Source organism: Thermobia domestica, chromosome 18, assembly GCF_964235325.1.
Source record: "Thermobia domestica chromosome 18, izTheDome1.hap1.1, whole genome shotgun sequence".
In the NCBI taxonomy this organism is placed as follows: domain Eukaryota; kingdom Metazoa; phylum Arthropoda; class Insecta; order Zygentoma; family Lepismatidae; genus Thermobia; species Thermobia domestica.
This window is the reverse complement of record NC_137471.1, coordinates 44,366,997-44,383,207: the sequence shown is the minus strand read 5'-3', so window position 1 is coordinate 44,383,207 and position 16,211 is coordinate 44,366,997. Positions and strand designations below refer to the sequence as shown.

At 37.6% G+C, this 16,211-nt stretch overlaps 1 protein-coding gene across 4 annotated transcripts in view; it reads left to right on the top strand.

Moving 5' to 3' along the window:
• Syn1 (Syntrophin-like 1) overlaps window positions 1–16,211 on the top strand; it is a 449,556-nt gene that overhangs the window by 388,381 nt on the left and 44,964 nt on the right. For all 4 annotated transcript variants that reach the window (XR_014129212.1, XM_081746459.1, XM_081746458.1 and 1 more), the window contains one exon: window positions 14,818–15,020. Coding sequence is in view for 3 of the 4 variants with exons in the window: in XM_081746459.1 (XP_081602585.1) it covers window positions 14,818–15,020 (203 nt within the window). In the remaining variant the exon portion in view is untranslated. The remainder of the gene's footprint in view (window positions 1–14,817; window positions 15,021–16,211) is intronic.

Genomic DNA, 16,211 nt, shown 5'->3' with positions numbered 1-16,211 from the left:
TTCGTCGTCTCAGAGCCATCAGGTCTAGTGGGTCATAAGTCTGGTTGCTTCTCGGTCGCGTAACTCGATCCATCACTGGGTAAAACAAGATCATGTTCGAGCATTCATGTAAATATTAAGGCTTTTCCATAACATTAATCCCATTCTTTTGAACTTTAGTGATCACAAATATTAAGGACCTCCCCTAACCTCATCCTCACTTATTTTGAATTTTAGTGATAAAAATACTAAGGCTCTTCCCTAAACTCATTCCTAGTTCTTTTGAATTTTAATAATAGATAATACGGCTCTTTAGTAAACTCATCTCATCTCCACTTTTGAATTTTAGTGAAGTATTATAATTCATCTTCGGTGCTTTATATATTTACTACGTGGATACTCATGGCAGTTCTTTCGTAATTGATGCTTCTAATAAATGAGGTCATATCAACTCCTTGGGATATTCTATCAGCATGGATGTTTGTTAATTATAGGCGGTAATACTTAGTACCTGTTGTTCTCAAAATATTTACCAAATAAATTGTTTCTTTTTCTTCAGTGTGTAGATCGAAATAGAACCACATGAGTGGCTGTCACAATGTGAGATTTTGATATAGATTCTTGGATGCACTGTTAGACTTATTTCCTGCAAACAAATGCTAAAATTATGCTTCTTCCAATTTCATTACTTTGTGTGAGGACTTCGTTTCCCTATGGGATTAGAGGTCAAAACTAAGCAACACTCCCTATAAGTAAATTAAGAGTAAATTTGTTGAAGAGACAGAAATTACATTTCTAAAATAAAATGGAACCATCATATTATCCACTGTTTTCTTGTACAGTTTTTGTAGATACATAGCTAGTAAGCTGAAGAGAAAGGAAAAAGTCCAGTTTGTGCCTTATCGTACTCGCGAAAATGTAGGAAGACCCATTAATTTGTGTTAGGTTTGCACGTCGTGTCAAGAAAATGTTTGACTTTGTCGTCGGAGAGTCTTCTACCCAAACACGTTCTGTACATAGCCATCAGCATATCTGGAACTCCCATCTCCCATTTCAAGAAGAGCACCTCAGCCATAACATGGGAGGAAAATGCTGCCGTAAACTACTTCTGGTTTCTTCAGCTCGGGTTCAGACTTCAAAGACACATACACACACACACACACACACACAGTGGAATATTCTGTGTATAGGTCCAAAAAGAAAGAAAAGAGAGAGAATGTAATGAATAGTAAACATTGAATGAAGTATTTTTTCTCTCTCTCTCTCTTTCATGTCAGAAGAAACCGAACATGAAAAGCAAGCAGAGAAATCGGCACCATTGGGAGGTGGTGTATTCAATATTTTTCCTCCCGAGCGGGAAAACTTATTCTCTCTAGGCTTTCCTTCGCTAGATTAGAACGCAAGGTTTTCGTGTATATTCATACATACTGTATTCAGTAACACCCCTCGTCTGGCGTTTTGTTTCATTGCTTCTGATATTGTATGAGTCTTTATTGTAAATATGTTATTTTAAGAATTTTCTCATTATTGAGATTAAAATATATCTTCTTGTAAGCACTTTTCATGTTTCTTTGAAGTACTTTGGTTCGAAGACTTGGAAACTGATATTTTTTGAAATGAAATGAATTTCTAGTTTTATGTTTATTATAAGGCTCTTTGAGCTGAAGGAGACTGCTGATTAATGAAAGTGAATCATTCTGAAATAATTGGTGGAATGAGAAAGTGGAAGGAAACGAAGGAAACATAATAAAACGCAGGACATGAGTTATTCACCGCAAACTCATGGTCTGGATCGAATCAAGGATCTCTCGCAGCAGAGATAATATTTGTAGTTTTTGCCACCCGTCTAATTGTTCTGAAGGCTGTAATGAACAATGTGTAATACTAACAATAACGAGATAGTACAGTAACAAGAATGTGTGATTTAAAACCAGCCCCGAACAGAAATGAATGTTCTTAGTTTTACTGCTACAGGAGGTGTAGAAAGTGTAAATCACTGATAAAACACGCCTCAGTCCTCTTGAACATATTGAACATATTCTGAAATGATGTTTCTTTTTTCACGTTCAGTGCTTGATTTCAGATCTTTGAACAATGATTCGTATCATACCGCTTTGACTTCAGTGCTCTCTACAAGTAGAAGTCGCACACACGGAGATCGGGTGATGTCGGAGTCCATAATTCGTTTGATACGAATCGTTCTGAGAACTGTAACATCCTGTTGTAATTATACGTAATTTTGTTCACACACTCTTAGTTGTTCCGTGAGAGTCTCAAGCAGTGTCGTAAGTTAGGATCTGCGTGACCTGCAATGCAGGCAGGCGCGTCGTGACTTTCAGGTTCACAAAATATCCTTTTTCTGAATGAGAAAAGCCAGATTATGTATTACGTTGATTTTGTAGGATTAGCACAGAGTATTCATTAGGATTAGAATGGAGGAATTATCAAAATATAAAATAATAATTCCATATTCTAATTTTGTACTGAGGTCGGTGCAACTGTGTTTCAAAAACCGACGATATTGCCGATAGTGTATCAGTTTCCTTGCAAGCATACTGATTTCTTTTTCCAGTACTGATAGATTGCACTGGAAAAATCAGAAGATACGTCTCCTATGAAAACTTGAAGTATAAATGCTGTTAACGAAGCATAAAACTATAACTTAATAGACTTAACATTTATGATACCTACTTCTCATCCCACCAAATTAAGAAGTTTAGGATTAACCTATCGACAATATATTTCATTGCTGTAAAGTACTTAGAAAATACTTCATGAGGCTGAAAGAATGACACTGAGATTTTAATAACTACTTTACGTGGAGAGAAGTTAACGCATTGTTTTTATAATTAATCAGTGCCCTAATCTCGTTTTTCATCAAATTCCCCGATTTAAGAAATCTTTACACTGTAGCACTGAAATGTGGAAGACTATAGGTCCTAAGTAAACATTTATAATAGCGGAAATATTTAATATTAGATCGGAGCGAGCGAAATACCACTATGGATTCGTCACTAATATATGTCATTTTCGATTCTCTTTACAAGTTACCCCTTCCCTTTTAGAAGTGTCGTACCCCCCGTCATATGTATATGTCAGGTTGTTCCTTTAGATTGTAAGCCATATGATATGTCAGCTTGTTTTGAGAATTGAGGTTACATTATGGGTTTCAACTTCCTAACATCAAAACATAATTAGATATTCTAACATATGTTTAAACAAATTTTAAACCATCTCTTCCCTTTTAAAACCCCTCTATCCCCTTATGACACGATCCAACATTTCTATAGATTCTAAAGTCTCTTCCAAACTATGGTCTCTTTGATGAAATCATTTTCAAGTATGCCAAATTAACGGTGTCAGTTTGTATATTGCACAAACAAGATTTTATATAAACTATTCTTAATATAAATAAAAGTATATTTCCAGTTTTCGTGCCTCAAAAGTGTGGCGTTCTTGAGATACGTGAGAAGAAATGAAATGAATGAAATAAAATCTTTCAGTTTAACGTCCCACGATTATGCCCTTTAGGCTAAGGGAGACGATGATTAAGTGAATGATGATGGAAGCATTGGTGGAATGAGAAAGTAGGAGGAAACGGGAGTACACGGACATCATGATGTCCACCACAAGCTTACTTGACTGGGGATCGATCCAGGGACCCCATGCACCAGAGGTGAGCGCAGTACCACTGAGCTGCCGTTGATATGCGAGAACAACATGCATTATTTATCTGTGGGTGAGTGGTTAGCGTTGTGGCTTCATGACAGGTTCTGGGTTCGAAACCCATCTACAAAGGCTGTGATTTTTAAAATTCTTTATTCTCCAAATGTAAAGATCTTTCTCTCCCTGTGCAATCCAATCATTTATTTGATGCTTCAAAAAGAGTTTCCACCTTCATTCGACAACTGAGGGTGTGATGCTCGCAGGTTCGACTGAGAAAGTTTGATTCTTCTGTTTTACAATTCACAATTTTCTTTAGAACATGAAATACTGTCTGATCATGGGTTAAATAGTACTCGCGCCGACTCGTGAAGCTTGGACTCTAAACCAATCATAGAAATATTTTGCTTGAGCTCCAACACATCGGAATACTTCGGTACAATTCGTGGAGCCGCTTCCCTAGCGCACACTTGGGAAAACGCCAAACAGCTGAAATTCACCAACTATGTTGCCAAACTTTGAAGACATAGTAAAAGAGTATATAAAAAAAGCATTTAAAAATTACCAATAATAACACTGCACAACAATAACTACTGTAAAAACTAGTCTAAAATGGTAACACTAGCACAAATAGTAACAACGAAAACGTAACGCAACAAAAAATAATTAGCAAAACGGAACTTGACGCCAATCCGACAACACTGTACTCTCGGGAGATGTTTTTTTCCGTGTAGCGCGAGAGAAGACACTGACAAAATTTGATGGGTGGGGGTTGACGACCGGAACATACCCTCGCGTTCTATTGGGTGGTGAAATCGGTAGATCTAGGTCAAGCTTCACGACTCGGCGCGAATACTATTTTTAGTGGCTCCGTATTTGAAACTCTCTCTCTCTCTTGTGTCGTATGCCTCGAACTTTACATAAACACATACATTTAGTAACTGTAGGTAGTAACTTAACATTTATCTTGAGTTTATATGCCAGGTAATCTGTCTTTTTGAGAATGAACCTCCTTTGTTCGGAAGCAGCTTCTCAAACATGACAAACTCACTTTACATTTAGATAACGTGTTAATCTGATTAACACATTGTAACGCTCGATTCAAAAATCTCTTCAGGCGAATTTGTATGTGAGCAATGAATTGACGATGTGTACCCTATATAAGGCAAAGGGTGCAGGAGGAATTGAAAACTATGCGTAACTAATCACTCTAGAATGTAAGTTGGGTTGCCTATGCACCTGCAAAACAACCTGTAGCAATTTCAGTGGCAAACTCTTGTGTCATTTTCATTATCTTCAGTGGAGCGGTCTGTGTCAAAGAAAAAAAAATCTTATTCTGTGTAACGACGAGAAATCTCGTTATCTGCATATAAATCCCATAGATCTACATATAAATAGATAGATCAGTGGCGTATACATAATTTCATCAGGGGGAATTATACTCTCAAGTTCAATCGTTGAAGGATTTTTGTATACATACTTTAATATGGTAAGTGTTTATTTTTCATTCTGTTTTTTTGTAGGGTGCTGTAACCTTTTCGTACGCCACTGTGAAGATCCATCATCAATTCTGCTATACAAAAATAACAAATGCAGGGAAATGATTGTGTACAGTGCGTGGTTACGCTTCAACACTTGTAGCACAAATTATTGCTAACGAACCGACACAGCTTGATAAGTTTTCCAGTTCTATTACTGGGTTTCCACCTTTTGGTAAGCTTCAATCAGGAAGCACTTATCAAGCATTTGCTGATCGCCGATTCCAGATACCCAAATGTATACATATGGAACAATTTATTAAGAATAGTAGAAAGAGGGAGAAATATTTTAGCGATGGAACCATATGGATATCTCATAGTCATAGGTCACATCGCAGATTGGAATTTGTTAATATCACTTTCATACAGGGGCGCATCCGTGTGGATCCACCGGGTCCAGATTTCCCCCCAGAACGTCTAAATTCAACATACATTTGTATACTTTCTTAATACAATTATACTTGTTTAACAGGGAAATGATTGATATAACGTGAAAATTTGATCTTGCATTCATCTGTACTCTTTCTCTTATAAAATGAATCTAGTTCTATCATTTTTATTTTCTGAAAAATATGTGGAAAATATAGAAATTATACAGGGTATCTATTGGTCACGAAAGTCATGTAAAAGTCACGAAATCAGAAAACGGTCATGAAAGTCAAGAAAAAGCCACGAAATTTAGCATTTGGGTCACGATTTTTTTATCTGTACAAATAATAAGTATATACTGGAAAATTTTGTAATATAAAGCGTCAAAATTCACCACCGAAAATGTTTTATGGTCGGCTTTAGACACTACCAAATCGCAAAGAAAGCATGCTTCTATCGCATGCATGAAAATTCGACCCAATTCGCACCAAATGCGCTCTTAAGAATGTTACTAAATTTTATGGTTTGGGGAAGAAAAGGCCACGAAAATGTCACGAAATTTCATTTTGGAATTTTAGTAGACACCCTGTTATATATTGTCTTTTCAGGCGCAGAATAATACCCGTTGAATACTGTATAATCTCCTCGGGCCCAGCATTTTTTTTTCGGTAGAAATTGTATGTTCCAATATTATAATTACCTTCGGTTGTACATTCTCTCAGCCAATTTTCATTTTTTTTTTTTAGTATCTTTGTCAGTTGTCCGCTGAGTGCATGTCGCCTATAGGCAACATGGAGTCTCAGTGTATACATCATGTATAATGCACATGTCGCCTATTCGCAACACGGGTTCCGAGGAGGATAAGTGTAGTGGCTTTTAGTATTGGACCTCTCACAGCAGAAATTTCTGGATGCTCGCCTGCTCTCATATTTTGTATTTTGGATAATTTGATCTCGTGCTATATAATGCATCCTTTGGGCATGTTTCCGGGAAAGGTACCATCTCTATATGTTAGAACAGGTGTACAATATTTCTGACCTACAATCAGGGCATCAACAATTAGCTACGTGGCAACTGCAACACTTCGCTTTCAAATAGAACAGTACCTTTTCTCTTGGCAATTAGTGTGTATCCGATTGTCTAAAAGGTATTGAGCCTTCGGAGGTCAACATTGAGAATACATTTGTTGTGATTTCAAAATATCATTATGAAACCTATTCACCGTTTTGTTTGATTATCTTCTGCTATTTTTCCGCTACCATTATACCATTGTTATAGAATTTCTGTGGTTTCTGGTCCAAAAAAATGTTCGCATGGTTTTCATAAGCTTTTTTCTAACCTAACTAAACACCATTCAGCGAACGTTGCCAAGTCTGGTCTGTAGGGTGGATATATTAAAGCTAAGTTCTTTCAATTTCTGAGGGGTCGTTAAACATCTATGCAGACCGGCATTGTCAGCGTGGTCTAGTTTCTGTTGATTTGCTATGTGCACTCGTGCTAATTATAGACATTATAGAACCGAGTCTAGCGTTCTGCCCGGTGGCAGCTCCTTATGTACGATACTCTTCCAATCCCACCAAACACACAGGATAACTTTACTGGGCGTCAGTGTGGGGTTTGCCACAGACTGTGGAGCATCTCGTTCCTTCGACCACAATTTTTTTTTCGCACGTTGTTGTCGTAGGTTATCCACTTTTTATCACTCACGATCAACCACTTCAGAAGTGGCTCGAGTTCGTTACGTTTTAGTAGAGATTCGCAGATAGAAATTCAATCGAGTAAATGTTTTTGAATCAGATCATATGACACGCAAACGTCGAGCTGCTTGTTGTAGGCATCTTATTCCAAATGATTTAACATTGTGTGGTGATGGATGTCTATTAGATCATTGGCGATGTGATGTCTGCTTACTTGTGCGACTTTTTCCAGAATATACTTTTGCTGTGATTGGTTGTCTATGCGAAGAGTGTTTTGAACATCGAAATTTCCAGAACGAAAGCGACTGAACCATATTTTGGATGTTTTGTTTTTGATAGCGTATTGAGCTCGTAAACAGTGCAAATTTCTCCACGGGCCTGCACAGAATTTGCGCCTTTATCGAAACAAAATTGTAAAATGCAGCACAGGTAAGCGGAAGGTTACTGATCATCACGACGCAATACCTGATATCTGATTTTAAGTATTTCTACTTTTCTTTCTTTTTTTCTTTTTCTTTTTTCTTTTTTGCATATCTACTAGCTCCAACTGTCAGCTGTCAAATGACGTTAGGCTTGCCCCACTTTGACTCATATACCCTGAGATTGGGAATCCTAACGTCATGTTGTATGCAAAAGTTCAATACTTTTTCGACTATCTACCTGATACGTAGCTTAACGAGAAATCAACGACGAGGACAGGAATCTTGTAGCGTTGCAACATCTTTAATTTTAATACATCAAACAAATATTACAGTTAGATAATGTGTATTTTATTTCTGTCAATATCAGAAATAAACAGTGACCCCGCATAGTGTGTAATCGCTAACGCTCTTGTCTTTAGTACGAGCGTCCCCGAGTACGATTCCCGGTCGGAAAAAGTACAGAAGCTTTTCCAGGCCAGCCATGACGTTAGTGAGATTTGAGTGATTTTTTACTCATTCACATCAGGCAAATTGCTGGGATAATGTCTAACACGGCGTTTCCCAACCTTTTTCAACTTGCGGCACACTACGGGTGTTAGTGATTATTGATCTCCTTCTCAAAGAGAAGAAAACTCTATCACTGTTTTTTCCCCGTGGTAAATCATTATGCTTATTTTTCATTCTAATTTAAAAAATAGAAAACAGTTGCAATGAAAAATTGGACTCAGGGTTTTAAAAATACGCTTTCTTTTTAAAAACTGTATCCAAACTTTTACTAAGAAGGAAGATCACTATATAACGAACGAACAAACAAATCTCTCTTACTTTTAAAACACAAACGTAGGTAATTTGTCGAAAGGATTGAATGATATTTTAAATTTTCATTTTGTTTCGATTCCTCGCGGCACACCAGCGGCCCATTCACGGCACACCGGTTGCGAAACGCTGGTATAATATAATGATCCTAGGCCGCTTCTTTCCTTCCCCATTCTTTTTTTCCTCCCCAGTTCTTGAGTAATGCGACTGGGGAGAAACGTCATCCCTCATACATGACGGGCTAACATGGCCGTAACTGGCAAAAGCCCAGAAATCTAATTGCAAATCCTAAACATATAACTTTCATTTGTTCGAAGTATAAATTTAACTGCATATGATACTAGGATAATTGTTCCCTGCTTTTCGCATCGTTTTACATTCGTTTTCTTATCAACGGAATCACCATTCTTACAGAAATTATTGGACGTTTTGTTATTTTATGTATTTCATAGCACATACAAAATACAAAAGTGTATCAAAAAATAAAGGAAAATTTTCGATTTACTGAGAAACTTGCAGAGATAAATATATCTGAAACTGTATCATGTTCGGCATAGGTATGACACTAACATTCAACATAAGAACCATTGCGGTCCAAATATGCATTCCAACGTGACGTCCATTGTATTTGCAAAGAAATGTTGCTAGTCCATTGTATTTGCAAAGAAATTTTGCTCCATGTGCCCTTACCAGGCGCACACTTTTCTGAAGCCAAATTGTTCATGCACGATATTCTTGACTGAACCATATGAGGTAAGAAATACAGCATGAAATTACCACAGAAGCGGTTCTTTCAAAACAGACTCAAGAAAGATAAACTTCAAGACAAATTCAGAGGCCTCATCACTGCGAAATTAAAATACCGCTAATTTTACAGTAAATATGTGATATCTTCAAATAGATAAAAGAATCGAAAAGTGGAACAAGACCTCCCTAGACAATATTCTTTTGCGTGAGATATCTTTACCATGACTCATTTATCTGCTTTTGATTTCCATCCATTTAGAAAATCGGCATTTATTTTCGCGTTTCTAAATAACTGCAAACGGAAAGCTACTAGGTGACTCGTGATAACGGTACCTCATGCAAAATAACATCGTCTAGGGAGGTCTTGATCCACTTTTCGATTATCTTTTACCTATTTGAATATATCACATAATTACTGTAAAATTAGCGGTATTTTAATTTCGCAGTGATAGGGACTCTTCATGTATTATCAATGGAAGAAAGTTTTAATCTTGTCATCAAAGGATGATTAGAAATTCGTTAAATCCATATTTTTAAAAACTTAATTTTCTTTAATTTAATTAGCGTCTGGAATCACGTCAAACAATTCTTTAACATTTCTTTCGTCCAGAGGAGAAAAACTATATCTACATATTTGGACGAAATTTAGTTGATATCAGCAGGCAAATCATATTACCACGGGACAATGCAAATGCAAACTTGCAAAAGCAAAAACTCTATCTAATAATGTTGGGGGACGTCATTATAAGTGTACCGTATCCGTAAGTTTACACTTTTAGTGTTTTAAGAAAACTATTTTCTCAAAACCACTCTTTTATATATTTACTCTTTCTGGCCCTCGAGAACTGTTTGATAGATAACCATCGATTTTGACAAGGATGTAGGGATCGAAACTTAAGAAATGAGTTCGTTGATGGATATGATCCGTTCAGTTGATTTCAAGTTATCGACAATCAGAAATAGCTTTCCCATGTTGTATTCCTATGCAGGTTATTGTTATCATCCTTATTGATAGATTACCGTCAGTGCTATTGAGATTAGCAGGTTAGTATAATGCTTAGGATGCACGATACTAATATGTCCATGCGATACAACGCTGAAAGAGACTAAATGACTTTCTACTCGACATGACTAAATATTCATTTATCTTAGTGCAGTTTCTGTGTGGGGAATGCTGCGGGGATATGCAGACAGTTTTCACGTTGTATACAACGTGACTAACCAAATTCCTTCACGTGGTATACACTATGACACTTCTGCTTGTTCAGCAGATACGTCTTTTGCCTTTGAATGACAGCATTAATAGTCTGCCTTGGACAAAGAGACACACATACTATGCTAGACGCCGTTCTCTTCCTGCATCACGATTTTGGTTCCGTACGAAACGAAAATTATTCTCATGTGCAGCATTCCGTGACAAATCTATTTTCTGACCATACTTGTGTTTGTTTGTTGGTCAAAGTAGGAAGTACTTCGAACTAGTTTCAAATTTTAATACTGTTGTCTCTGACAAGCTGTTCCTAAAGTTTTTTTTTTTTTTTTTTTTTTAAATCGTGTAATATCTTGTGAAGGAATTCGATTTTCCATTTTCATTTTCGTGCCGTTTGTGTCTTTGTCACAGAATTGATTTGTTACAGTTGCCTTTCAAGCAAAGTGATGCAGTATCTGAGCATCCCCTGTATGTAAGAGGACCTCTCGTATCTGGGATTATTCATCACAAAGCTAAGACACAACAGCGGACCTTTTTTCGCTTGAAGTCACGTACTTTGTCTTGAGAAATATATTAAAGGATCAAAGAGCTGTTTCTCGACTTAAGCATTCAATAAAAGGCTGATCACAGCAAAGGGTCTAATATTTAGCTGGCTTCTGGCTGCGGTTTCTGAATTTCTTGGCTGAGTTGAGAGTACTGGCTATATAGAATGCAAGCACATTTTGTTGTTTGCAGATACTATGTACGAACATTAGAAATACTATTGTGCAAAGTACTTTATCATATTAATTAATGGAAAATGCGTGCTAGCCACTTACAATTAATAATGGTGTTTGTGTTTTTGAATTTATAACTTTGCTTTAAGATGTCAGTTATTACCGTAAGTGCATGGATTTGGGATTTTGATTTCTGGGCTTTTGGCATCTATGGTCATGTTAGCCCATCACATTTGAGGGATAACGTCCTTCGGCGAGCACACTATCTGGGGGAAAGAAAAGGAAGGAAGCGGCCTGGGACCTATATGTTCGGTGCCACCAAGGAATCTGCCTGGTGTGAATGAGGGAACCCTCATTCAGGATGGCTCGGCTGAAAACCTTTTAACACTTTTTCGACAGAATGCCCCCACCGGGAATCGAACCCGGGACCGCTCACACCGACTGTGAGCATATTCATTCATTGAGAAAACTATTCTGCATACCTACTGGTATTAAGTTTGATTCTTTACAGTATTTAAAAAGAAAATAATGAATGCATACGAGATTTCCTTATTGTAGAGGCAAATGTTGTATCCTCATACGCTGGAACAGCGAGATATATAAACTTTTTCAAGAGGAATGGAAATAAACGAATTGTTTTCCAATCTATATTCGACATATTCTTACTCCTGCTTGCCGCCACTACGTTTGCTGCTGAATTGAGTAATTTTGTAGCCAATGAACGAAGTAATTATTTGTTATCTTGGAACCTATTAGTGTCAGGATTTTTACGAAGGTGCTCCTTTATTGTCAAACTATCTGGTTTGAAGAGGTGTCTGGTTGAAGTCCATGCATTACAGTACCATGCAAAAGTTTGAGAGCAACTATGAAATGTGGGTCAATAGACCATGGGCGTATACTTTTGGTCGGCTACCTGGGTTGCGTTTTGTAGGGAGGACCCCTGTCAAAAGCATGAATTTTGATGACAGGTGGACTCGGTGTGATACGTTATGTATAGTCAACGACAAAAGTTCTTTCCGTTTGATGAAATTAGTTTCGTAAATAACTTTAGAATGCAATAACAATTGAAATACAGTTTCGAGTAAATTAAAAAGAATGCAAATTTCTCTACGTTCCAGTCTTTAAACTTGGTGAAATGGTGTACGTTATTTCCAAAATAAATTTTACCAAACGGAAAGAACTTCTATCGGTAACTGAACATGCTCCCCCAATTAAACGTCATGCCATGAGTACCAAGATCCGACTAACTTGAACATCATCATCTCCAAAGTAAAAGTGTTGCAGGTAAGGGAGTATTTTTTTTCGGAAGGGTCACATGTAGGACGTCACTGTAGAGACAAAAATTCTAAAGAAACAATAATGCACGATTTGTTGAAGAAAGGCTAAAACAATAGCACATTGACACAGTTCCCCGAATAGCAGTAGGCCTATATGCTTGAATGTTGATTGCGGACGTAGGCATATTCAGATGATTGCCAATAAGTGGCAAAGTGTTCAGAGCTACGTTATGTAATCTGTTACAGAAAAAAAAAAACAAAAAAAAAACGTGTTTCTCCTACCCGTGTTCGATTTCCAGTAGTAGTTTATGTGGTTTAGATCCCACATTAAGCTATATGTCTGCGTCTCATATAACCTCGAGGCTGAAAAAAAAAACACGAAACTCCAAACCAACCAATTTATTCTCCTCTATATCCACATTTCGATAGCTTCCACAGATATTTCCCATCACTTTTGCGTAGCGTCCATTTTCCTGCCTTACTGAGAGTCAATAGTCTACACTGAAACATGCTATGAGTGTTTTTCATAACTCTTTATTCAAGGTACTACGAGGTAGACTTCCCTTACGCCATTCCTATCCTCCTTTCATTTCGTGTCCTTGTTAACATTAATTTCTGTTTCAATGCGAAGAGGTAAGTAGATCGCAGTGCTTGGACAGTTTTCAGTTTGGGGCAAGTGACTTTAAAGTGAAGACATTATTATTATTATTATTATTATTATTATTATTATTATTATTATTATTATTACTTGTCGTGCTCCACTATTCTGTCCTCTGTGTACTATAGGTTAAAAGCGTGCTTACTTGAGAGCCCTAATTCTTTACTTTGTGGTGTACAACATCGTGTCCGTTGGTTTTCTCGGGATACTCTCGTTTCCTCCCACATTAACATTCCACCAATTATTCCATAATTCGGGGGCCGCGGTGGCTCAGTGGTAGAGGGTTCACCTCTGGTGCTTGGGGTCGCGGGTTCGATCCCAGCCCCCGCCAAGTGAACCTTGTGGTGGACAAACACCGTGTGCGTGGGTTTTCTCGGGGTTCTCCCGTTTCCTCCCACTTTCTTCATTCCACCATTTCATTCATTACTCATCATCACCGTCTCCTTTAGCCTAACCGGCATAACCGTGGGACGTAAAACTCAAAAATTTCATTTCATTTTCAAAGATTTCATTTCATTTCATATTCCATAATTCGCTTGCCTTAATCACCCGTCTCCGTTGGTCTAAAGGGCATAAGGGCTAATCGTGGAACGTTAAACTGAAGGGAAGATTTCTAATTTTTTACTTGTCCTACTAAGGAATTGTAAAGCACGTTCATGTTTAGTAAGATTTATTATCCATTTTTAAATACGTAATTAACTCAAACAATACAGTTTAATTTGCAATTAAATCGTCACAGTATATTATGCACAGAGACATAATATTAATGCTCAAATCTAATTCGTTGTGCTATTTAGAAATAATTAAATTTGAAACAATAGTTTCTAAGTTGCTTTTAAATCATCGCTATAATTCTAAATTTGCAAGTTGCCTGCATGCACAGTAGCGACATCTGTTAGCAAGAGGCAGGCAAGTAACGCAAGTAGCGACACCTATTAGCTTAACTGTGTACTATTAGGTATTGAGGAGTCTTACTTCGAAACTCAATAAACGCATTAAAAGTAACTGTATCACAAGACGCGTTTTAATATCCTGTTAAAACATTAGAGCTATAAATATGAAAATTGCACCACGGAGTATTCTTGTAAGCACTACGTAATTTGATTCAGGAGGACATGCACAACTACCAGGTTAATATTATAAACGAAAGCTCAATTTGAAAATTTGAGCGATTATGGAGGTTTAAAAAAGCACTCCTTAGTTAACGTTACTTTTTTGTATTATAAATAGGATTATTATTATCATTAAATAATGAATTAAAAAATGTGTTAATGAAATAGCACGGTAATCAAAGAAAAATATTCCAAATCAGAAGAATAAGAAAATCGACTTCTCTTATTGCGTGTTAATTGAGAATAGTTCTTCATTTTGTTCCTGTGCATCATTTGTGCCATTTTCAATGCCCAACGTAGTTTGGAGACTGGAACTCAAAATTAAATTCTTTTGTTTTATTCGCTGCGATGATTTTCCGTCTAGACTGTTTCTCAGAAAGCGCTGTCTGATCTCTCGTGGATGCTTTTCTTTAATATCTCACAGATCGGACCTCTTTAGAACACTCTCTGATTAAAGAACGATTCCCAGTATTGTTTTTGTGCTGAGATAAGGGAGAGCAGGAGACCCTTATTATGCTAGAGAACTAAGAGATGCATTGTTCCAAAGTCTTTGTGCTCAGCATGTGTTCATTAGCAAGCTTCTTTATTTTTCTCTTTCTCTCTCTCGTTGCAGGTTGGTTAGTTCGAGTCGAAGAGGCAGCTCTCTTGTTCCAGGAGTCACCGATGTTATTACATTTAGTTTGAGATGTGGAACATCAGAAGGAGTGATTACTCATCAGTTCCGAGTCGAGACTCACAGGGATTTAGCAAACTGGGCGCGGGCCCTGGTTCAGGGAAGCCATACGGCGGCAGCGGCTCAAAGGGAACTCTCTTGCCGTAAGTTTACTTCTTTCTTCTGCACTAAGAAAGCTTCTTCTCTTTTCTTGGCTATACCTAGGTACATAGATATTATGTGTAGCAGAAGTTTTCATTCTCATAAGGCTGAAAGCTTCTGTCAGTCATTTTCAACCGGCCGGTGTATGACGTAGAAGTATAGCTTTATAATCAGAACAACAGAGAGAAACACAGCAAACAAAGGGGAGGAGGAGATGAGGTTGGAGAATAGAATAAGTCATGGCAATGTATGTATAAGCGTGGATTCACGAGTAATATGCCTGCAAAAGCATCGACTACGTCCAGGGGTCCTTAAAAGCTGTTTCCAAGACCCGCGTCTGTTTGAAAAACGCAGTATTTAACATGAAAACCCAATTAAATAATAGGGGTGCGCGGTGGCTCAGTGGAAGAGCATTCACCTCCGGTGTTTGGGGTCCCTGGTTCGATCCCAGCTCGCGCCGTGTGGACTTTGTGGTGGACAAACACCGTGCTCGTGAGTTTTCCCCGGGGTTCCCCCGTTTCCTCCACTTTTTTCATTCCACCATTTCATTCATCTCTCATCATCGTCTCCTTTAGCCTAACTGGCATAATCGTGGGACGTAAAACTTAAAGATTTCATTTTTCATTTCCGATTAAATAATAATTAAGAAAAATAGATGACGGCATCCTAACTAACTCTATCGCCTATGGAACTTGAAGATTCAATGCTGTTTCCACTAAAGCTCTGCATTTACTTCTGTCCGTAGCCAACTGGATCCAGTTTCTGCTTTATATCCCTATTTCTGCGAGATCAATCGCGGTATTATCCCCCCGGCTGCGCGTAGCTCTTCCAAATGGTCTTTTTCCAGTTAAAAGTTTAAAGCGTTTCTACTGTCTTCTATTTTGACTACATAACCTGAGCCTCCTAAACGTAATGATCTGTCAATGTTAGGTAATCGGCATAAATTATGCAGTTCCTTGTTATGATATTTCGCTCATTTCCATCCCTCTTGGATCCCGATATTCACCTCAGGATTTTATTTACAAATACTTCCAGCCTACGTTCTTACCTCAAAGCAAACGACCATGTTTCGCAACCATACAGCACAACATGCATATTATCCCCCCATCCTCACCTATCAGATTGAAATCACCACTATTAGTCTGATCTGACTAATGATTACCATTCAGCTCTAAGGCCTGATTGTTATCTTA